At 45.3% G+C, this 24,329-nt stretch overlaps 1 protein-coding gene and 2 long non-coding RNA genes across 3 annotated transcripts in view; 2 read left to right on the plus strand and 1 right to left on the minus strand.

The window, feature by feature from the left end:
* Positions 1-24,329, plus strand: part of LOC147490440 (uncharacterized) — a 50,024-nt gene that overhangs the window by 6,446 nt on the left and 19,249 nt on the right. The gene's annotated exons all lie outside the window — the stretch shown is intronic.
* On the plus strand, positions 1,002-2,988 carry LOC147490441 (uncharacterized). Its single transcript, XR_015198780.1, has 2 exons — positions 1,002-1,157; positions 1,297-2,988. It is a non-coding gene; the product is annotated as an uncharacterized LOC147490441 (long non-coding RNA).
* LOC147490442 (putative LRR receptor-like serine/threonine-protein kinase At3g47570) lies at positions 4,657-6,795 on the minus strand. The gene is made up of 2 exons (XM_086569169.1): positions 5,530-6,795; positions 4,657-5,364 (listed from the first exon to the last, which is right to left on the minus strand). The coding sequence occupies exons 1-2, from the start codon at positions 6,780-6,782 to the stop codon at positions 5,319-5,321; spliced, it is 1,299 nt and encodes a 432-aa protein (XP_086425295.1). The 5' UTR covers positions 6,783-6,795; the 3' UTR covers positions 4,657-5,318.

The raw sequence follows: 24,329 nt of genomic DNA on the forward strand, positions 1-24,329 counted from the left end.
TTGGAACTTTAAGTGGTGATAACTGATAACTGAGGAGTGTTTAGATTTTGCCATTAAATTTTTTGATATTTGGCCATGAAGATTTCTTCACATGTGACAAATTTTCGACAGGGTTTCTTCAACCGAACTTTTTGGTTGTTTTGTGTCTTCTAACTTTTTATACTTATCTGTATGCGATGCTGCCATGGCGGTGGTGGTGGCAGTGTCCGCAGTGGTGGTGGCGGTGGCAGTGCCCGTAGTGGCGATGGCGGTGCGGTTGGCAGTTCCCTTGCTGAAAGTGTCTTTTGCAATCACGATGGCGGCTATCCTTGTCGAGGACCAATTTGTAATCCCCTTTTCCATCATCTTACCTCGTAAATAATTTATGTAACTTGTCAAATTTTATTTTGAGATTGATTGCGCATAATTATCGAGAAAAATGTCTTTTTACCAAAGACAATAACTTTGTTAGATTGAAACGAATGTAAAATGTCTTTCAGTAACTATCTGATGCAAGTCAAGATCAATGAAATTTATGGAATTCAAAATATTAGTCCATATGGATTTTTTTTTTACTTTAGAAATTACTTATTTTATGTAATTAAAATACCATAGTGTTTGACTTGGACCTTTTTGAACTTTTGGTGGGCTTCTCTTGGACTATAACAAATGGTCTTTAAGTACAAACAATATTTCGACCTCTTTTGCATTCTAAAATATCGGTTTTGTTGAAATTTAATGAATTAAGTACCAAAACATGCAAAAGCATAGAAAGTTGGAAACCATGATTATTTCACATTATTAAACACGTAACTGATCCAAACAAAATGTTGTCGAGGGGTTTATTTTACAATTTAAAATTATGAAATATTGGCTACTATATGTCTGCACCTAGACCGATGCAAATTATTGACTTTAAATTTTTTGGCTAGTTTCCACTTTCCACTTGGAATATTTAATATTTTAGACACAGCCGCTCTCTAGAGTCAAGCGTGTCAACATTTTCCAAACTGATTGTCATTTAAACGATTGGACAAGTCGGTTCTCAATAGTTTTACACAGGTACTTGAGGCTTCAATTGCTCTCTATAGTCAAGTGTGTCACATTTCCCGCACTTAATAGGATCGGATAAGTCTCCTGAAGTCTGTACACGTTTTGCACTCTTGCGTGTCAAGAGGGTATGTTTCAAAGTCCCATATCCTCTAACTTAAGTCCCTTGGAAATTTGAGTGCTGATAACTGAGGAGTGTTTAGATTTCGCCATTAAATTTTTTGATATTTGGCCATGAAGATTTCACATGTGACAAATTTTCGACAGGGTTTCTTCAACCGAACTTTTTGGTTGTTTTGTGTCTTCTTACTTTTTATACTTATCTGTATACCATGCTACCATGACGTTGGCAGTGGTGGCGATGGTAGTTCCTTTTATGGCGGTGGTGGCGGTGGCGGCCATCCTATTCGAGGACCATATTGTAATGCCCTTTTCCATCATCTTACCTTGTAAATAATTTATTTAAATTGTCAATTTTTATTTTGAGATTGATTGCACATAATTATCGAGAAAAATGTCTTTTTACCAAAGACAATAACTTTGTTAGATTGAAACGAATGTAAAATGTCTTTCAGTAACTATCTGATGCAAGTCAAGATCAATAAAATTTATGGAATTCAAAATATTAGTCCATATGGATTTTTTTTTTTTACTTTAGAAATTACTTATTTTATGTATTTTCGTTATTTAGGATTCGAGGGTGTTTTTAGATGTTTCCAAAGTTGTTTTTGAAGTGTTTTAAGTAGTTTTAAGTCCTTTAAGGTAGTAGTATCAATTTAGGTTTTTTTTTGGATGTTTCTATTTATGTTTTGGAGTGTTTTGAAGCCTATATATATGGCTCAGAGTAACACAAAAATTAGCTTATTGATTAATGAAAATTTGTTTAGAGAAGTGTTTTATCTTGTTTATCTCTCATATCTTCATATTCTATTAGTGGAATCAATATGTCTTAGATGCCTTTCAATTTTCAAGTAATTTTTTTGTGAATTTCAATTGATTCGAAAGAAGTTCATCGAGTTCCAGGTAACGTTATTTGTGACCGTTCAACTCATTCAATTGAAAATTTTAAGTTTTTCCAGTATGCCCTGCATCACTATCATACACTTTACCAATCAAGAAAAACTATGATACCTGCCTCAAAAGGGTCTGCAAAGTGGATAGTTTTTGTTCAACTATAGAAATCCACATGCTTTCATTAGAAGCTCAGGTTATATATACTTGGCAATGATGAGTCAGAGATGTTGATGCCCAATCTTGCCCACAACTCCTTGCATTATTGTTTATTTCCTAATACGTATATATTACAACTGGCTGTGTGTGAGCATTCACTTGTACAAACACATCAAAATTGTACCTTACTTTGTATATAATTTGCAAGGCCGGGACCATGTTGTTGAGCAGCAGAGACTTTAAGTCGACCTTGAGAGTTTTCTTTTGCAGTGCCAAAGTAGATTGTCTTGTGTTATTCAATAATCTAACTTTTGCCTCAGTTATGACTTCACATGTTTTACTTTGAAATAATGGAAGTACAATTTTTCCTTCTGGTTGTTATTTTGTATGTTCTGATTGTCTTATAACTGAATTTCTACGTGGATGTATGTTTCCATGCTTTCTGCCTACAATAAGACTACGTGGATGTATGTATGCGGATCGACGGTGATGCATAGGGATTCTGGGGCATTATCGACCGAGTTCATGTGGTCAATCCAATAATAAGATTGGCAGGGAATAAGATTACGACCTTGATAGCATAATAGTAACCATCTTGAAGTTAGGATCTTAAAAGCTAGGTATTCTCACTCCATGCTTATCTAATATATATGGAACCCAACCTATCTTAGAGGAATCTAATTTCACCAATAACAACTTCTTTGTAGATAGAATCACAGAATCACTAAGTAGTTAGGAGTGCGAAAAAGTGTTTTCTTTATATTCTAGCAATAAAGCCAATTCACACGTGCAACTATATTATCATCTCATAGTCCTATTTTCAAGCGTTTTTATTTTTTTTGCTAAAAGGTAATTGTATATAGTCCTATTTTCAAGTGTTTATCTTTTTTTGCTAAAAGGTAATTGTATTGATAGCAAAAAGAAAATTACATATACATCATGTGAGAGGCTCGAGTGGGTCTTCTCCAAAAGGTAGAGTGTGACTGTGTGAGTTCTCTACGTGAAATCTCCCGCCAAGCGCCGTATTCAATCCCTATGGAATTAGATTCCTCGCCTGCTAGCTGATTAATTGACTAAGGGGATTCACACGCCTGCTCGCTGACTTAATTCAATAGATATGCAAAATACTCTAACCCATCCTTCAGCGGCATAGGGAGATAGCCGGGGAAGAACACACAATATGTGCACATCGTCATCAAAAGTCACATTGCCTAAAGAGTCTAGGCATGCCAGTTCACCGAGGTGCACTTCACTCAAAGTAATTATATCTCTCACCCCGTCCGCCAACGCAAATATGGCTTGAAGACAAAGATACTCTAAGTCATCAATATAGGCAGTGTTACCCTCAAATGTCTTTTTATGAGACCCATTTCAAAGAGCAAGGATAGGTAGCAGCACAAGCCTTCTTTACCTTCTGGTCATCAATGCCAGTCGAGCCACTCCTTAGTGTTCGAGGAAACAAGGCAAGCTCAGGTGCATATATTGGGAAGTGCTCCCATATCCACATTTATAAAAATACCATATTGACCAAGTTCTCAACCTTAGGGCATCACCAATGGGGCCTGGATACAGGCCTCTATCTCCAAATTTAACGGACTTTAGCAAAAAAAATGTTTCCAACGCAGCCCCTAAATGGGCCTCCAATTTAACCATCCTGGATATTTGTCTTCATTTCTATAGATGTTTATAAAGAACCTGAAGCCCAAAACTTTGCACATGACTTCACTTAAGTCAGCACGTGACTTCACTTTTTGATTTTTCAGTCTTGTTTCACATGTTATAAAGGAGCAGTCATCTTCTCACCCATGATATAGAGTTTTAGGTCCTCCTTATTGCCCTCCAAAAGCTGGCGTGGCCCTCCAAAATGCTGGCGTGGCCCCGGGTTTTAAAGGCCCTGTATTGGTGATGCCCTTATACACTCTGTTTGCACCCGTAAGTCCGCTTGGAATCGATCAAGGTAATGATATTGTAAAATCCGAAAAATAAGCGCCAACAGGCGCTGCCACCCCTCGAGACAACTTAACTTCCTAAGGAAAAAGAAATTCTTGCACCTTCTCATGCTATTCAACCTCTATAATGTTACATGAGAGCCACAAAGCGATCATAACTTGACCACCAACACGAAGAACCTTGACCTTCGTTGCTTGCATACTTATTGAGCTTTGTTGCTCACTTACTTCTGCATTTACATTATGCTTATGCACTAGACGTTTTGTTCGTTTATGGCAGTAGTTAAGTAGCTTATTAGCTTATTGTTTGAACTGTCTTGCATACTATTCGGCATACTTTACCCCTGATGCCCCCAAAGTTTATTTGGAATAATATAAGTAGGTGATAAACACAAATTTTCTAAACTAAATATTAATGCATAAACACTAATACCTAATCTAACAAACACGTATTTAAATCAATATTCCTACTATCAAATAATGGTGAAGCAATATATTACAGTACAGATTTGTTCCACTCTTAAACTATCAAGAGATAATGAATTCAACTAAGAGTGAATTAACGTAATAAGTACATCTAGAACATGATTCAACTTAGAGCAAACTCATTAGTTGATTTGGCTTCTTATCAGCTCACTGTTACAATGGTTCTAGTATTAGACCAACAACGTGCTGATTAAGCTTATTACTTTATTTGTTTCATGGCATCAAACCACGGCTACAACAAGAAATGGGAATTTATTTAGCTGCGCTACACATACAAGGAACTATTCGACCAACATGAACAAGAACAGGAAAAGTAATTTGACAAAGAATCGACCAACTTGTCAATTAATGGCTCGACACCGGCCTTGATTATAATCCCGGATCCGATGCAATTCACTGATGACTTCTTTCATGTTCATGCGTTCTGCAGGTGAGTCAGCAGAGCATGTGACTCTGAGTCTTATCGTTGAAATCAAACAGTCCTCGAGTCTGTCACATGTACTAATCGCTTCTGCAATGTCAGGTAATTTATCATTTTCTTCAACAAGCACATTTGGATCGACAATTTCGACAACTTGATTAGGCAAAGCCAGTTTGGCGTACTTGTGCAGGCTAAGTCCGTCTATAAACATGTCGTCTGTTGGTTTTTTCCTTGTAAACATCTCTAGCAACAATATTCCATAGCTATACACATCTCCCTGCATCGACACTGGACCACCCATACCATACTCTGCATATTAATTATCAATGTGAGTATAAACAATGAAATCAAGTCTGATAAACACTCATTTATTTTTGTTCATCAATTACGTTATGAGCTTGCGAGAAAACCAATTCTGATACGATAATATAGTTCAAGGCTTATCAATGAATGAAAATTAAAGTTCCCATTTACCTGGAGCAACATAACCAATTGATCCTTTGAGTACGACAGTGCTGGCTAGAGTAAATCTTTGCTATTCCAAAATCAGCTACACGAGCAGTCATGTCATCATCGAGGAAAATATTGCTTGGCTTTAGATCACAATGAACAATTGTGGGTTGCAAATTGTGATGAAGATATTCAAGTGCAGAAGCAACACCTATGGCTATAGTTAGACACTCAGTGAAGTTTAAATTTCTAAACTTAGGCTCTTTTCTATCTGCTCCTGGGTGTAGCAACTCCTCTAAACTCCCATTAGGCATAAAGTCTAAAACAAGAGCTTTGAAGTTATTTCCGTGAAAATCAATACTTGAGCAAGATGTTATGATCCTAAGAAGATTTCGATGGCGAAGATTTCTCATGGCATTGCATTCAGTTAGGAAACTCGCTGAAGCTCCTTTTTGTTGAAGATTGAAGACCTTCACTGCAACTACTTTGTCGAGTTCTTCAAGAATTCCTTTAAACACCGATCCATAACTCCCAACGCCAATCAAATTCTTAGGAGAGAATCCATTTGTCGCTCTAAGGAGCTCTGCATAAGTGAGCCTCTTAAACTGTTCACTGAACAATGTTGATGGAGATTTCGGCTTTTGGGACAGTTTTCTTCGGCAACACAGAAAGACAAAACACAGTAACAAAAGAAAACATACACTCCCAACAATCACACAGACAACCACTTTGATAGGAAAAGACTTCTTCTTTGGCTTTTGGGTGCATGGAGGCAGATTCAAATCTACAATACCACCACACAAGTTTTTATTTCCATCAAGCGAAAACAAACTTGTATTTCTAAAAACCCCATTGCCCGGTACCTGACCTTCAAACTGGTTAAATGATAAATTCAGCTTGAGGAGAGGGAATCCCCCTAAGAATTCAGGAATCTCCCCTGACAAATTGTTACGAGAAAGATCAAAATATTCAAGGCCTCTTAAAGAGCTTAATGACTTCGGAACACTTCCTTGAAAGAAATTTCCATCCATGTAAAGGCTCTTCAAAGTCAAACAATTACCCAGTGATTTTGGAAGGTCACCGGACAATCTGTTTCCAGAAACTGAGAGCTTTTCAAGATCGGTCAGGTTACCTACTTCTGCTGGTAGAGGACCAGTAAGGGCATTTTGATCCAAATTTAAAGAAATTGTGAGGGAGGACAGACCAATAACTTCTTTGGGTATTGTACCATTGAGGTTATTATGAGAAAGATTTAATAGGACTAACTTTTGACACATTGCAAGAGAAGGTGGTATGTGTAGGGGAGCGATATCCTCATAGGGCATCGCTTTCGCGGGAGCATAAAGCGGCCCGAAGATATCGACCTCAAGGCGGACGATATGGCCCCTCGCGGAACCTGCGTGTCTTGCACATAGATGAATCAAAGGCGACCTCAAGACCGACCGAGCAGCAGCATTTCGAGTAGGTGGTGCTTGACGGAGATACCTCGATCACGAACACCGCCAAATACTGAGCGGCCGAATAGAAACCGTCCCACCGGTGTAATGATTGCCAAAATCTTAGTGGTAATCTCAACACGGGAAATAGGGACTACCGCATCTACCCCAATCATAGCGGATCAATTCAACACTCATCCGCGATCTCCACCCTACATTTGTACAAAAAGAATACGCGTGTCGGAAGGATCTCCTCTCTCAAAACTCTATAAATACCACCCTCTTTGGAACTCGTCGGACGATTCTTCTCTCCCGAAAAAAGGAAAAGCGAGAGAAGATCGTGAAGGCGGTTAAGCTCCGCGGCGACCTCGGTCACATCAAAATCCTAACCCTTCCCGTTCATCCTAGTAGTAATTAGGGAAAACCAAAAGCGCTCCTTTACATTGGCGCCGATGCGTGGCCGATTCTTGGAGAACCGCGAGAGATCATCTCTAATTCTCGACCCGCGAAGCATGGTTAGCATAGAAGCACAAGTTGAACCTTGCTCACCGGTTGGGAGTAGCGAATGAGAGCATTTCCTTGCTTTCGGGGAGGAAAATGCTACGTTCTGGCGCTTTCGGTGGATAGTTATCGGCAACAACAAGTCGGAAAGCGAATTGAACACGGCATCAATGGCGTTAATCGGCCGGCTTAACGAGTTGTCCCAAAGGATTGGCGGACCTCTGCGAAGAAGGACTCGACCCAGTTGTACACAAGATGCTTAAGGCGTATCGCGCATCTCCGTTCACCTTGAGAGGTCCTCGGCAAATCCTCTCCTCCGCGACTTTATCCAGCCCACGCTTTCCCATGTATGCGGCGGCGGCACATACTGGCAGTTGACATGTGGCTCGCTATATTCAAAGTCGGCACTTTACGAGTTCACCCGAGTTCGATTATCTCCGCTGCAGATTATTTCGGCCGACCTCAAGGATGGCTCTCGATGGTTCTTTTCAGCGATGCGATTCTATCAACACGCCCGGCGACTTCTTGATTTGTTTGCCCGGCCGATGCGTCCACAACTTGAGGCGGAAGAAGGCGGATCTTGATTCTCTGTTTCAATTATCTTTCAAGGAGGCGAAACCATTCGTGAATTCTTAGGGCGGTTCAAGGCGAGCTGGCGTGCATGGAAAGTGGTTTGAAAGAATCTTTCGCCCTGCGGCGGCTTTTTCTAATGCTTGCGAGAGTCGCGAAAGCGGTGACCTTGCTAGGTCGTTGATGAAGAAACGCCAGAGACATTGTCCGAGCTTTCTTTATTCGTGTCGACAAGTACATCAAGTTGCAGGAAACCTTAAAACTTCATGGTTTAGCGAGAGAACCCGCGAGGTCGCCGAAGTCTCGGATCGTTCCCCGCGGGGCAAAGCGCGCCGGTCGATGCCGGCGGCTTCGTGCCCGATCGGATAATAATGAGAGAGTTCTTGTCGACCGTTCTCGTCACATCTTTGGATAAGATTAAGCGCGCCTCATTTTTCCGGCCAACCATCAGGCAGCCCGCAGATCGACCTGGCAAGCCTTTTTGTGCATTTCATAAAGCAAAGTGCCATGGCCCGATGCATCTTTGGGGGGCTCAAGCATTATCTCCAAGACACGGTGGAAGCTGGTTATATCAAACACTACATTAGCATTCGATGGCGACTGCGTCACAAGTTCTTTGGCTTCGTCGTGTCGTGGTCGATCTCCACCCCACCGTCACCGCCAAGGGATACAGGCTCGTCCTCACAGTCGAGGACGCTCCCGTGAGCGTTCTCGCCACGAGAGAAGGCAGCACTCGTCCGATCGTGACAATGCTCGCACTATTCATGTGATTACCTTTCGGACGATTCGTGACCTCTTCCAGAGAAAAGGCGTCGGGTTGGGCTCTTCGGAAGTCTATCATTTTACTTTCACAGGCAGCTCGCCCGGCGTGGTTCAGTCGCGGCCTTGGCGATATCACTTTCGCGGAGGCCGACTTAAGCAAAGTTTGCCTTCCTCATAAATGGCATTGGTCGTTCATGTCAAAATCGGCGGCCCGGCCGGTCAATGGCGTCTGATCGACCACTGGCGGTTCTTGTGACATCTATTTTACCACACTATGCAAGAGATGAACCCCCCAAGTCGGTTCGTAGACCCAATCGCCCCCCCTTTACGGGTTCAATGGCTCGAGCCGACCCCATTGGTGACATTATCTTACCGATATCGGTGGGATCTCGCGAAGATAAAATTACGTAATACTTTCGGTTCTGCGTTTCGACAGACAAATTAAGCCATCTGATGCCATCCTCGGGCGTGTATTTGGATTCATCGGATGCAGGCCGTACCATCTACTTTACATCAAGTTCTCCGTTTCCGGGACCTCGAGGCATGATGGAACTTGAAGCAATCAACTTGAAGGCGTACCATTGCAACCCGAGGTCAATCAGCGGATGCACTGCTTTCGTGAATTGCTTCCCACCATCACGGGGAGCCCTCGGTTACACAATGGCGCGGGACTTAGTCGCGAAATCAACCCGAGCGCGCAGCAAGCGAGCGGGGGGGCTCCTCCAGGCAGAAGTTCTCTCCACTGCCGATACCTGCACTCGCACCCCGAGTCCTCGATGCGCCCGGATCGCGGACCTCTAGCATCGAACCAACGTCAGTACCTTTGTCAGTACCTTTGTCAGTTAAAGTTTCAGAGATCGTCCCAGCTCATATCAAGCCGCCACAATTGTCAGCCGCAGCCGCTCCATCAATGTGCTTGCAGCCAGGGCCCCCTCCCCAGGTCGTGGATACCCCTGGCAGCGTTGCCGAGAAGATCGCTCCACATTCAGCGACCAGTCAGGTCGTCCCACCAGGTGCTCAGATCTCCTCCGATAGCGAGTTGTTAAGCAATGTTTCGCCATCAGCTGTAAAGCCTCCAGCGGCAGAAAAAGAAAGAGTGAATCTTGGCACGAAGGCGACCCCAAGTTTGTGTATGTAGGGGCTAACCTCGACCCCACACTTTCGGATCACAACTTGTAAATTTCTTATCTATGAATAAAGATGTTTTGCTTGGTGGTATATCGATGTGCGGAATCGATCCTAACCGCATGCCACAAATTAAATGTGAACCCGATGCGGACCGGTTCGACAGCGACCTGCGTCGACTATCCTGCGTTTTCAAAAGCCATCAATGGCGAGGTCGAAAAACTTCAACAAAGTCGGTTTCATCGGAAAGGTTGACTACCCGAGTGGATTGCCAATATTGTTGCCGTCCCCAAAAGAATGGCGCGGTTAAACTTATGTGTCGATTTCACAAATGTCAATCGGCCACGCCTAAAGATAGCTTTCCCTTGCCTCGCATTGACCGGTGGTCGACCAAACTGTGGTCACGAACTCCTCTCCTTTATGGATCGTCACGATTGGGTACAACCAAATCCGCTCGCCGAAGAAGATCAAAGAAGACTTCGTTCATTCACGGAACAAAGGGATATATTGTTACAGCGTCCTCCGTTCGATTCGAGAAGCGGCTGGAAGCCGCGATACCGGCCGCTTAGTCGCGGACATGTTCAAAGACATGTTAGGCGACACCATGGAGGTCTACATTGGCGACATGGTGGTCAAAAAAAAAGCTGGCGATCACCTCACCCCTTAGAACAAAGCGTTCTCCGGACTTCGCCCGTACGGGCATGAAGTTGAACCCGAAAAATGCCTCTTTGGGGCGTCCTCCGGCAAGTTTTTAGAATTATCGGTGTCGCGTTGGCGTGGGATCGAAGCCAATCGACCCGGATCCGGCGTTCTTGGATATGCCGATCCACGCGCACAAAAGCAGAATCTGAAGTTGTCGGGGAATGGTGCGGGCTTAACGGTTCATATCAAGGGCCTCGGATAAGTGCGGACCGTTCTACGGCTCCAAAAAAAGGCGAGCCGTTCTCATGGAAGCGATCAATGTCATCATGCATTAGCTACTCTCAAAGTATATCACCACGCCTCCCGTCTTAGCCAAGCCCGATTACATGGAGAGACGGGGCTTTATCGGCCATATCGATTTAGCCGTCATTTCGGTTCTCTTTAAAAGGAGAACAATTGAGAAGCCGATCTACTTCACGAGTAAGACACTCGCGCCCGGCCCGAAAGAACTACTCCTTCACGGAGCAGGCGTTTTCGCTTTGTTGTATTCATACGGAAATTCAGACCCGTACTTTCGGGCACATCAATCAAAGTTCTCACCGACCTTCCATTGAAGAAAGTCCTTCATAAAGAAAACAAGACTACTCGAATGGCGGTTTGGGCGAAGAACTTCGGAGAACACCACATAGAGTTCGTCCCCGCACTTCTCGAAAGGTCGGTCGTCGCTTGATTTCCTCATGATTTCGGTCGAAGACCCCAATTGGGAACAAAGCGGAGCTCCCAAACCGCAAATCGCGAGTCAAATCCCCACGGTCTCTCTTTGTGGATGGTTCGGTAACCTCGGTGGAAGCGGCATCGGTCGTCTTAGTTTCCCAGACGGAAATATGATTGAAAAGTCGGTTCGCATTGACTTTGCCACTTCAACAATGAAGCCGAATCTGAAGCACTAATTAGGGGACTAAGGATGGTATTTGCATTTCGGTGTCGAAGAGCTCCAAGTCTTTAGTGACTTTCATGGCCCGGTGGATTCGCCCGGGTTGCAAAAAATTACACTACCCCGAAGGTAACCTTTCAAAGTATCTTGGTCGTTCATCGGTTATTGCCTTCTTTTAAGCGGTACACATACATCATTTCTTGCGTGAGGAGAACGCCCGCCATGAGGGCGGTTTAACTTATTTGGCTACCCGGACCCGAGTTGCGTTCCCGACAAGTTCTCATTGAGGTAGTCGATCGACACGCATACCAAAGTCGACCATACCTTGATGATAAGCGACCTATTTCCTCTCTCGCCCGGTCGGTTAGGCCAAACATGGATGCAACCCATCATCGATTATATCCGGCCGCGGCGCTCCTCGAGGAGCGTACCAAGGCGGCGGGGTCTCTTATCAAGCTTCGGCGTTATTGTTTAGTCAAAACAAGTTATTCAGGAAATCGGTTGGTGGCCCGCACCTCACGATGCATTACCCGAGCGAGGGTCAATTAATTTTTGCGAAATCCACGAAGGAGAATGTGGAAATCGCGCCCGTGACGCTCGTTAGCTCACAAGGCCATCTACCTCAAGGATATTTCGGCCCGGATGCGGTCGATGCTAAAGCATCGTCCTCAAATGTCTCAAATGCCAAGCGTTGGCCCACAATATCATCATCACCCTGCTGCATGGCCCGGTCGGCCCATAAGCGAGCGGTGGCCATTTCACATGTGGGGCATGGACATTATGGGACCATTCATCCCTGAAGAAATCGCGGCTTCGCTTTGTCCTAGCTGCCACCGACTACTTCACCAAGTGGGTGAGGCCATTCCCCCGCACTGCGTCAAAAAGAGTCCCATGTCCGCAACTTCATACGGACTCATATTATCACCAGATTTGGGTTACCACATACAGCGGTAATGGACAATGGGCCTCGATTCAAAGGCGAGCGGTCAAAGAGTTCCTAGCCAAGTGGAAGATCATTCATCGTTCTCTACTCCGCGATGCGCTCGGAGTAATGGTCAGGCGAGCCCGATAACAAAGCTATCTTGGAAAATTTGAAGAAAAGATTGAGAAGAATAAGAGCCAATGGCCAAATCGGTTGGAAAACATTCTATGGGCTCGCGCCTGACGGCTTCGCTCGATACGGCGTGATGTCGCCATTCTCCTTATGTTATGGCGCGAAGCCGTAATTCCCGCCGGCCCGGCCCGTCACTACAACTTCGATCGGAACTTGTCGAATCGGGGCATAACGACTCGTGTTATCGCGAGGCGTCGACCTCTTTGGAAGAAAAGCGGGACTTAAATTTGCCGTCAGTTAAGCCTCTTATCGGCAAACTCGAAGAACTCCTCTGACAAAGCGAGTTCATCCTAGGTCTTTTCAACTGGTGACCTAGTGCTCAAAAAGGCGCGGGGCGACTCAAGTTAGCACCCACATGGGAAGGCCCTACATGCGTGGAGCAGCGTCGTTGGCAATGGAGCATCTTGGATAAGAACCCAAAGGGGAAGATGTTGCCTCGACCTTGGAATACTTATCTCTTGAAAAAATTTTATCGATGGCGCCATTCATGTTGTAAATCTTTTGTTTTCATTAATGAAAGACAAGTTTTTGTCTTTGGTGATACTATCTACTCGGTTAGTTGTATTGAGTACATTTCGCGGGCTACATAGCCTCTCCGATTCTTGTTACGTCGAGGGGACCTATATTTCTAGGATCGACTACTGCGAAGCTCGTGGCGGGCGACTCTCGGGGAGCTCACGGGCTACATAGCCTCTCAATTCTTGTTGCGTCGAGGACCTATATTTCTAGGATCGACTACGAGAGCAGCTCTCGGTGGCGAGGCGACTCGGGGAGCTCACGGGCTACATAGCCTCTCCAATTCTTATTGCGTCGAGGACCTATATTTCTAGGATCGACTACGAGAGCGGCTCTCGGTAATGACGGCCGAGGGAGCTCACGGGCTACATAGCCTCTCAATTCTTATTCGTCGAGGGACCTATATTTCTAGGATCGACTACTGCGAGCGCTTTGGCGGTGGCGGCTACTCTCGGGGAGCTCGCGGGCTACATAGCCTCTCAATTCTTATTCGTCGAGGACCTATATTTCTAGGATCGACTACGCGAGAGCGCTCCGGTGGGGCGGCTACGGGGGCTCAGCTCGGGCTACATAGCCTCTCCAATTCTTATTCGTCGAGGACCTATATATTTCTAGGATCGACTACGAGCGCTCTCGGCCGGCGGGGGCATCGGGGAGCTCGCGGGCTACATAGCCTCTCAATTCTTGTTCGTCGAGGGACCTATATTTCTAGGATCGACTACGAGAAGCATTTCTCTCATGCACCACCGCTCTCGGAAGCTCTCGGCTACATAGCCTCTACAATTCTTGTTCGTCGAGGGGCCTATATTTCTAGGATCGACCATGCGAGAACGCTCTCCTCGAGCAAGCGCTCTCCGGAGCTCACGGGCACCATAACCCGTCCGGTTCTGTCCATCAGCGACTATATTTCTAGGGTTGACTACTTAACGGGGCCAGCGTATTTCTAAGATCAAGATATTAGTTACACACAAACCACCGCGGCGGCATGCATACACATCAAAACAGCGTTACATGACAATCGTCATCACAACTTCGATCCACCCGTCTGCTGGGATTACCGGAAATCGGATCGATGATCATTACAAAAATTCAACAAGTCTTGAGCGCCACTTTCGTGGAAACCGGTTCGCCCGAATGAAAATGTCGAGCTGCTTTCGGGCAAGCTGAAAACCACGGCTCTATTGTTTGCTCCGGTATAAAGAGAAATGTAAACTACAATCACAACCGACCGACCGAGATCACGATGATGACCTTATCAATTTTTCGTAATAATGACATGCTTGTCTTTAGCCGACCTCGACATGCTGCGCTAGTCGAAGCGGTATGTCGGTGACCTCGGTAGCGTGTCATACTTTTCGTCGAGGCGGCATAGGCGTCTGAGGCTTCGATTATCGCCTTCTTAAGCCTTCAGCGCCACCGCCGACATTTCTTCGCATAAAGCCGTCCTGGCTGCCGGTTCCCTTTCCATTTCGGTCACATCCGACACCCGGTCTGGCGTTCTCGGCGATCACGTTACGGTACTTGGTGGACATCACCTCGATTTCTTCTTGTCCACCCCCGCGGCTCGCATCAACCCGACTCCGCGTCGCGGGTTACCACTGAATCTCGAGCGGCTGCCGCGGCATCTTTCGACTTATCATACCCTGCGGCTGCATGAACATAGTTAGAACACCGGACTCCACGGAAGTCGGTTTACAACGATTTAAGCTATCAAGAACTCACCAAACAAAGCGGCCATATCCATCGTCCCGGTGGTGTCCCCATGTCCTCGTCCTCGACTTACGCTTTATCTCCATCTAGCACAATCCGCCCGAGCGCGGGTATTTATGGGGCCAGTGGAAAGCTTCTGATCCGGCGTTTCACCATCCGCTTCTTCCCGTCTTTCCCGGATAGTAGAATTAAGCTCCCCCCGTCCTTACATGGCGGGGCGAACTCTCACATGGCTAGGCGACCCTTGCGGCTTCGTTGCTTCGGTCGGCGACCGGTCATTCGCCAGCTTTCGTGGTGGCACGACTAATTCAATCCGCCGGCCAGGCGACTATCTCTCTCCTTGCTCGCTTATGACCGCCCGTTTCTCCATCGGCAACCTTCCTCTTCCCTCGATCGCCATGAACATGAGGCTCAAACTCCATTTCCTCCATTGATAGAGGGCGCGTTTCTCTCAAAGCGCCCGACATCTAGCCATCTTACCCCTAGCGGCAAAGAAGTTCGCGGCGGCAAAGTTAATACTTACTCTAGGTATTTCTCAAACTGAATAAACAGCGTAGAAGAAGCCACATACGATGAACAAGCGGCGACGAAAAGCCCGCGGTGCTGAAGCGAGAACAGCGAGGAGGAAGGAAAGCTTAAAAGCGAAACAATGGCGGCACCTCTTGATGATATGTGCGGCGGTTTATATTCCTTAGGAAGCGTCTTTTCCTAAGTCCTCATTATCACCTTGAGGCGCCAAAGCGCCATCGCCGCCATCATTATGTCCCATGAACGCTCGTCTCCCTACCGTGTCGCATACGCATAGCGGAACAACTGCGGTTGGCGGCGCGCGAATCGAGCAATTCGACGCATCTCGAGGCGGACTCGGCGATCGATGCTCCGCGTTGCGGCGTCGCGCCGCCAATCTCAAGCACTCGACAACGGGGCGGCTCCCCATTTTACCAATCATAAGTAAGGAGGTCGTCACCCACAATGGGCCTACCGCGTTCCATTCTAAGCCGTGTCATCCTACATCACTATGAGTGGGCGGGGCGACTTCGGACATACACCGCAACCACAACTATTTACCGCCAGCGTATAAACAAAGGGAAGTTCGGGTTTAATAGCTTTATCGTATGCATTTCGGTGTTGAGCGAGTTCTTTGAGATTACTTTCGGAAATCCAACCCGGCCCCACGCGAGTTAAGCCACATTCGGCTACCCGAATCGGCAAGAAACACCTACTTGTTCGGGATTACGATTACACAAACATAAAAAGGCGAGCGCCGAGGTTACCCGGACCCGGTTCTATTGTATCCGCGGCATATAAGGCGATAAAAGACAAAGAACAAATTTTACAACTCCTCGTCATCCCGCCACATTAACTACTCCTCCCGCGCTCAAGCGGCTTCATCGACCTCGGCCTCTCTCCCGTCCACAATGATCGCTATGCCATCAACTCTAAGCTTCATCAACGCATCGGGTGCAGCGGCTTATTTCGAGCCACCAACCCCGGCAGCGCGCTCATAGAAGAGGCAATCGCCGCCCCGGCATCCCCGGAACCTCCTCCGCGAGGGGCCGGGGCCTTACGGTGGCGTGTTCCTCCTTCAAGGCATTGTAGTCGGTCTCGGTTCAGCGAAGTCTGCGTCCAGCGTGTCATAGGCACGATTAAGCGTCACGAGCAACCTTCTTGCGGTGCAAAGGCGTACTCGTTCAACCTTCGATTTCCACGGCGGCGGCTTTCGCACATTATCTTGACTCCTCCTAGCTTTTGCCTCGGCTCTTCCGGCAGGTATCTTTCAACATCTTGGCGAGTCAGCGGCTTCATGGGCTTTCTTCAAAGTCTTCCGGTTCCTCGGCGCTCCATCTGCGGCGTCTGGACATTTTTCAGCTCCTCACCCGGCCGGCACCATTTCCCTATCGATTCGCGAAGGCAGGCGATCTCTTTCAACTTCGGAAATCGGCTCGCGGTACGCGAACAACACACATGGTTAGCCTGACAACAATTTGCATAAGCAAGCAAGTACCTCGGATGAAGTTATAGACATACCGCGCATTGCGCGCAATTTCCATTCGTTTCAAGTTGTCGGCTAACCCGCTTCTCATCTAGCTCTCTGCGGTTGCCATCGAGCTATTTGTTCTAGCAAACAACCGCTATCTTCTTGGATCTGAAGCGGCGATTAAACCCGTTTCCGCGGTCTTTTTGCGCCCCATTTCGTCGGATAGACAAAATGTCCTTCGGATCGTCGAAGAGGCGCCACCGCTTTTCGATTCGCCTTACGTGGGGCCTTGGCCTTCTTCACGGTTGGGATCGGCGTCCCGATCATGATCTGGCTGGACCCAGCTCAAAAGTGGCCAAGTCCATGACTGCTTTCGAGTCGGGCTCCCTTCTGGCCGAGATACCGTGGCCCCGGCGGCGCCACCATCAGATCCGCCCCGTGCTAGCACCATCTCCGCGAGCATGTCGAGCTACTTTCGCGGCTTCGTCCGGCGATCTGCTTTCGAGACGTCAGCGGGGCCTCCTCTCCGAGGCTGCCCCTAGCACGGCGATCAAAACCACCGGCTCCAACTCTACGGGGAGCCTCCATCGAACCCCATTCGGGCCGATTGCCCGATCCTCCCGGCTCGAGGATTCCCCCCCACACGGGCCGCCTGCGCTCCCCGCACCCGCGCTGCCTCTCCTCTCGTGTTATCGGCGGATCATATGCGCTTCTCCATCACCGCCCGGCGTCGTTCGACTTAGAGCCCGCTCCTTTTGCACCTTCCTCTTCTCGGATCGCGACCCCTCCCTTTTCCTCAAAAAATGAGCGACCTCGGGTAACCGGCTTGTTTTCGGCCGCCGCGAGTCGGCCCGGCGAATCTTTCTATCTCCCCGCGATCGGTTAAGCGCTTCCACGAAAACTTCTGCGGCCAAAGCAAAAAAAAGACTGTTAGAGCGGCTATCAAAGCGTTACGAAAAATAACAACGAGAAAAGTATTCCTACCCACCGGATATGTTACAAATCCTAGTTTGCGGTATACACCCGCTCACCGCGGTAATTGCCAACTAGCAACAAGCGGTCTCTTAGTCGGGGCCTCATTGCTTACTCCATCGATCAACTGCGAGCGGCGTCGTCATGGTTTTGCAAGCTAAAGTTCATGTTCCCGATCGGCGTATCACATAGTGCTCCACTATATCGGATACACCTATGTCATATCCCCGCTCGCGTTCGGTGGTGAACACCTTAAATAATCGCCCGGTGTTACCCGCGAACCGGCGAGGCGACTTCAACAAAGCGCCAAGAAGTCGCATACCGGTTTCGAAGCGGTATGTGCATCTGCGCTCTCGGTGGCCCTCCGCAGATTATAACTCCACCGTTCGGCGGGTTATACTCCTCCTCTGAACATTTTCACTTTCGATCGTGGCTCATTATATCTCGGTCGGGGACATTAATCCCATCTGCTGCCCTCATTTCGGGGAAAGAGTTAGCGACCGCGACGGTTCACTCTTCTTCTAGGGGGCACATAAGCGATGCCGACCTCTCCCCCTCGACGGCGTACTAGCCGCGTCATCTCGACCGAGATCGGGCGTTACCCCGCCCATCCTATCTTCTTCTTCTAACTCAAGCCCCCGCGCCCGACACTTATTCGATTCTTCATCCTCATTACTCTCCACAACTCAAAGATATCTCTCGGACCTCCTCCGGCCGAAAGTGTCATCGAATCGGACATTATAACAACCCCTTTTCTATCAAAGATTGGTTCTAAACCCTATAGCCTTACAATAACCTACTTACTTAAAATAGCGAGGCGGACGAGGAGAGGAAAGCAAATGGAAATGGGAAAAAAAATGGCGGGAGCACTCACTGGAAAACCCAGCTGGCGTTTCGCGGCGGAAGAAGAAACCACGAAGTAACTTTTTTCGTATTCCAAATCTGATTTTGTATAAACCGCCCGTTCGGTTACCAAGGAGTAATCATTACATCTACGCTATAGCCCGCTGCGTGTTCCAAGGCAGCATCGTTTTTTCAGTGATTCAGCATGCTTGGCGTTGACGTTTCGCTTCAAGCGCTTCGATTACATCGCGTGCGTAGTTAAAACTACCTTTTCCGCCGATTCACGAGGCCACAACATTCAAAAGTAGCTCTACCGGTCGGTTCATCCCTCTTGTTAAGCTCCGCGCTCCTGCGCTTCGTCGACTCTTTCACCGGTAGCGTTTTCCATACACCAACGCCCCATTGAGAGGGTAGTGTAGGGGCGATATCCTCATAGGGCATCGCTTTCGCGTGGAAGCATAAAGCGGGCGAAGATATCGACCTCAAAGGCGGACGATAACGGCCCTCGCGGTGCACTGCGTGTCGCGGCATAGATTAATCAAAGGCGACCTCAAGACCGACTGCGGCATTTCGAGTAGGTGGTGCGAGCGGAGATATCTCGATCACGAACACTTCGCCAAATATAGAGCGGCGAATAGAAACACGTCCACTTTGGTGTAATGATTGCCAAAATCTTAGTGGTAATCTCACAGGAAATAGGGACTTCGCATCTACCCCAATCATAGCGGATCAATTCAACACTCATCCGCGATCTCCACCCTACATTTGTACAAAAGAATACCGTGTCGGAAGGATCTCCTCTCTCAAAACTCTATAAATACCACCCTCACGGAACTCGTCGGACGATTCTTCTCTCCCGAGAAAAAGGAAAAGCGAGAAGATCGTGGGCGATTAAGCTCCGCGGCGACCTCGGTCACATCAAAAATCCTAACCCTTCCGTTCATCCTAGTAGTAATTAGGAAGCAAATTTTTGGAAAATGCTACCCCTTCTAAATTGCTACAATTGGTTAGAGAAGTTATGAATTCCAAATCATTGCCCCCCTCGCTTCCTAGTTGATTTTCGTACAAATAGAGGTTACGAAGACTTTTCAATTTTCCTAAATCCATTGGAACTGGACCAGTGAAACCATTTTTGTAAAGTGCGATAGATTCCAGTGTTGTAGCGTTGGATAATGAAACTGGTACAAGGCCTGTGAACTTGTTTATTCCCAAGTACATCTCTTGGATGCTAGGAAGAGTAAGGCCAATATTGGGAGGAAGGCTTCCCTCTAGTTGGTTCTCAACAACTGAGAAAAGACCCAAGTTTGAGAGGTTGTAAAGGCATGAAGGAACCTTACCTGTGAGACCATTGCTGGCAAGTTGAAAGAAGCTTAAGTTCCTACTGCGGCATAGGTCGTCTGGAATGTTTCCCAGCAAATTGTTTTCCACAAGTGAAAGAAACATAAGAGTTGATATGTTGCCAAGGGATGATGGGATGTTTCCACTTAAGTCATTCAAAGCAAGACCCAATCCTTTCAGTTTTGATAGAGATCCAAGCTCAGCAGAAATGTTCCCAGATAACTTATTGTCAATGAGATTGAGGACTTTTAAGTCAGAACATTGACTGATATTTACTGGGATTCCACCGTCGAAGGAATTGTTATTGAGGAAGAGGTATTGTAGACGTGACAAGCGACCAATCTCTTGCGGGATTTCACCACGGAAGTTGTTATGACCAAGATTGAGTGTTGTAAGGAAGGTGAGGTTTCCTATGTAAAGAGATAGAGAACCTTCAAGTTTTTGAGATTCCAGGTCCAAACTGTCAACTGTATCACGGGCTTGAAGGCTGCACGTTATTCCTTTCCAATCACAGTGGTGAACTGAGTCATTCCAGGAATTTAAAGCTCCCAACGGATCAACTACTTGAGACTTGAAGGCTAGTAATGCAAAACGATCAGACTCGTTTCTGGATGAAGGTATGACGACTTGTGCTGTGCCATCCATCATTGATTTTATCAAGATCATGCATGCACAAAACAACCAATATGATTGACTGAAGAAAGCCAGATGAAAGAATGTCAGTGGTGAAGGCATGTCCATGGTCCCTGCCTTATGCCAAACGTAGAATGAGTACTATGGCACTTAAAAGAATATATTAGAGAATTTAAACATCTTTACCGCTGAATATTCGGAGTGACTATCTCCTCTGTCTGGTCTTGAAAGAGATAGTATGAAAACCTTGTGCATATTGGAGCCAGTTGATTTCTAGGCACACTTGATCAGACTCTTACAGCAACTCGAGCCACATATTAACATGTTTCTAGACACACTTGAGACTTATGTATCAATATATCTGTTTCAACTTTTCAAGACATCAACCTATTATCCAAGTCAAATCAACAAATAGTAACAAAAGTCTTCATTCTTTATTGTCTTCCCAATCCCCATCTCCCCACCCCCACACACACACCCTTTCACCCCTGTCTAAGTCAACACATTTTGACCGTTAGCTCCATGGTCAACTGCAATTAAAATACCATTGTGTTTGACTTGGACCTTTTTGAACTTCTGGTGGGCTTCTCTTGGACTATAACAAATGGTCTTTAAGTACAAACAATATTTCGACCTCTTTTGCATTCTAAAATATTGGTTTTGTTGAAATTAATGAATTAAGTACCAAAACATGCAAAAGCATAGAAAGTTGGAAACTATGATTATTTCACATTATTAAATACGTAATTGATTTTTTCACATTATTGGCTACTATATGTCTGCACCTCGACCGATGCAAATTATTGACTTAAATTTTTTTTGCTAGTTTCCACTTTCCAATTGGAATATTTAATATTTTAGACACAGCCGCTCTCTAGAGTCAAGCGTGTCAATATTTCCCAAACTGACCGTCATTTAAACGATTGGACAAGTCGGTTCTCAATAGCTTTACACAGGTACTTGAGGCTCTAATTGCTCTCTATAGTCAAGTGTGTCACATTTCCCGCACTTAATAGGAGCGGATAAGTCTACTGAAGTCTGTACACGTTTTGCACTCTTGGCATGTTAAGAGGGTATGTTTCAAAGTTTTTCATATCCTCTAACTTAAGTCCCTTGGAACTTTAAGTGGTGATAATTAACTGAGGAGTGTTTAGATTTTGCCATTAATTTTTTTGATATTTGGCAATGAAGATTTCTTCACATGTGACAAATTTTCGACAGAGTTTCTTCAACCGAACTTTTTGGTTGTTTTGTGTCTTCTTACTTTTTATACTTATCTGTATGCCATGCTGCCATGGCGGTGGCGGTGGCAGTGTCCGTAGTGGCAGTGGCGGTGGCAGTGTCCGCGGTGGTGGTGGCGGTGGCAGTGTCCGTAGTGGCAGTGGTGGTGGCAGTGTCCGTAGTGGCGGTAGCAGGGGCGGTGGGGGTGGGGGTGGGGGTAGGGGCGGTGGCGGTGGCGGTGGCGGCCAGCCTTCTCGAGGACAAAATTGTAATCCCCTTTTCCATCATCTTACCTCATAAATAATTTATTTAAATTGGCAATTTTTATTTTGAGATTGATTGCGCATAATTATCGAGAAAAATGTCTTTTTACCAAAGACAATAACTTTGTTAGATTGAAACGAATGTAAAATGTCTTTCAGTAACTATCTGATGCAAGTCAAGATCAATGAAATTTATGAAATTCAAAATATTAGTCCATATGGATTTTTTTTTTTACTTTAGAAATTACTTATTTTATGTATTTTCTTTATTTAGGATTCGAGGGTGTTTTTAGATGTTTCCAAAGTTGTTTTTGAAGTGTTTTAAGTAATTTTAAGTCCTTTAAGGTAGTAGTATCAATTTAAGGGTTTTTTTGGATGTTTCTATTTATGTTTTGGAGTGTTTTGAAGCCTATATATATGGCTCAGAGTAACACAAAAATTAGCTTATTGATTAATGAAAATTTGTTTAGAGAAGTGTTTTATCTTGTTTATCTCTCATATCTTGGTATTCTATTAGTGGAATCAACCAGTCTTAGATGCCTTTCAATTTTCAAGTAAATTTTTTGTGAATTTCAATTGATTCGAAGGAAGTTCATCGAGTTCTAGGTAACGTTATTTGTGACCGTTCAACTCATTCAATTGAAAATTTTAAGTTTTTCCAGCATGCCCTACATCACTATCATATACTTTACCAATCAAGAAAAACTATGATACCTGCCTCAAAAGGATCTGCAAAGTGGATAGTTTTTGTTCAGCTATAGAAATCCACATGCTTTCATTAGAAGCTCAGGTTATATATACTTGGCAATGATGAGTCAGAGATGTCGATGCCCAATCTTGCCCACAACTCCTTGCATTATTGTTTATTTCCTAATACATATATATTACAACTGGCTGTGTGTGAGCATTCACTTGTACAAACACATCAAAATTGTACCTTACTTTGTATATAATTTGCAGGGGGACCATGTTGCTGAGCAGTAGAGACTTTAAGTCGACCTTGAGAGTTTTCTTTTGCAGTGCCAAAGTAGATTGTCTTGTGTTATTCAATAATCTAGCTTTTGCCTCAGTTATGAATTCACATGTTTTACTTTGAAATAATGGAAGTACAATTCTTCCTTCTGGTTGTTATTTTGTAAGTTCTGATTGTCTTATAACTGAATTTCTACGTGGATGTATGTTTCCATGCTTTCTGCCCACAATAAGACTACGTGGATGTATGTATGTGACTGACAGCTGATGCATAGGGATTCTGGGGCATTATCGACCGAGTTCATGTGGTCAATCCAATAATAAGATTGGCAGGGAATAAGATTACGACCTTGATAGCATAATATTAACCATCTTGAACTTAGGATCTTAAAAGCTAGGTATTCTCACTCCATGCTTATCTAATATATATGGAACCCAACCTATCTTAGAGGAATCTAATTTCACCAATAACAACTTCTTTGTAGATAGAATCACAGAATCACTAAGTAGCTAGGAGTGCGAAAAAGTGTTTTCTTTATATTCTAGCAATAAAGCCAATTCACACGTACAACTATATTATCAAAAGATGGCAAGCTCAGTCTTATTTTCAAGTGTTTTTCCTTTTTTTTTGCTAAAAGGTAATTGTATATAGTCCTATTTTCAAGCGTTTTTCTTTTTTTTGCTAAAAGGTAATTGTATTGATAGCAAAAAGAAAATTACATATACATCATGTGAGAGCCTCGAGTGGGTTTCTCCAAAAGGTAGAGTGTGACTGTGTGAGTTCTCTACCATTACACCATAACAAGATTTTTGTGGCACTGGGTTTTTCTCATTAGTGACACCAAATTGGCGTCAGGACTGTTGTGACAGCACGTTGGCGTCACAAAACTGCTAAAACCGTCACTAATAGTCTGATAATTATTTTAACTAGATAACTGCAAGGCAGTGGGGGCATGAGCGGAGGTGGAGAAGAGAGAGGGAGAGATGAGTTTGTGGTGGGAAGAGAGAGGGTTGGGTTTGGTTGAAAAGGAAAGAGAGAGAGGGAGAGAGAGAGGAAGACTGAAGGAGGGAGATTGAGGCTATGTAAATCACTCTTAGATTGTGAGTAGATTGTGAGAACAGTTTGGAGGAGAGATTGGGAGAGGTTGGAGGCGAAAATAGGAGAAAATGAGAGAAGGGGGTATAGTCAGACACAAAGTAAGGGTTATTTGGGGGTACGGACAGACACCTGGGAGAGTGACACGTATGAAGTAGTTTTTTGTGAGAGTGTTAAATAGTGACCTCAAGAGTTCGC

This window comes from Coptis chinensis, chromosome 6, assembly GCF_015680905.1.
Source record: "Coptis chinensis isolate HL-2020 chromosome 6, ASM1568090v1, whole genome shotgun sequence".
NCBI classification, from domain to species: domain Eukaryota; kingdom Viridiplantae; phylum Streptophyta; class Magnoliopsida; order Ranunculales; family Ranunculaceae; genus Coptis; species Coptis chinensis.

Excerpts from the sequence above, each read along its gene's own strand:
- LOC147490442 (XM_086569169.1), bottom strand. The coding sequence starts at position 6,782 with ATGTGTCAAAAGTTAGTCCTATTAAATCTTTCTCATAATAACCTCAAT. Across the intron at positions 5,365-5,529 it reads AATTGGTTATGTTGCTCCAG|AGTATGGTATGGGTGGTCCA; the intron begins GTAAATGGGAAC and ends ATTAATATGCAG.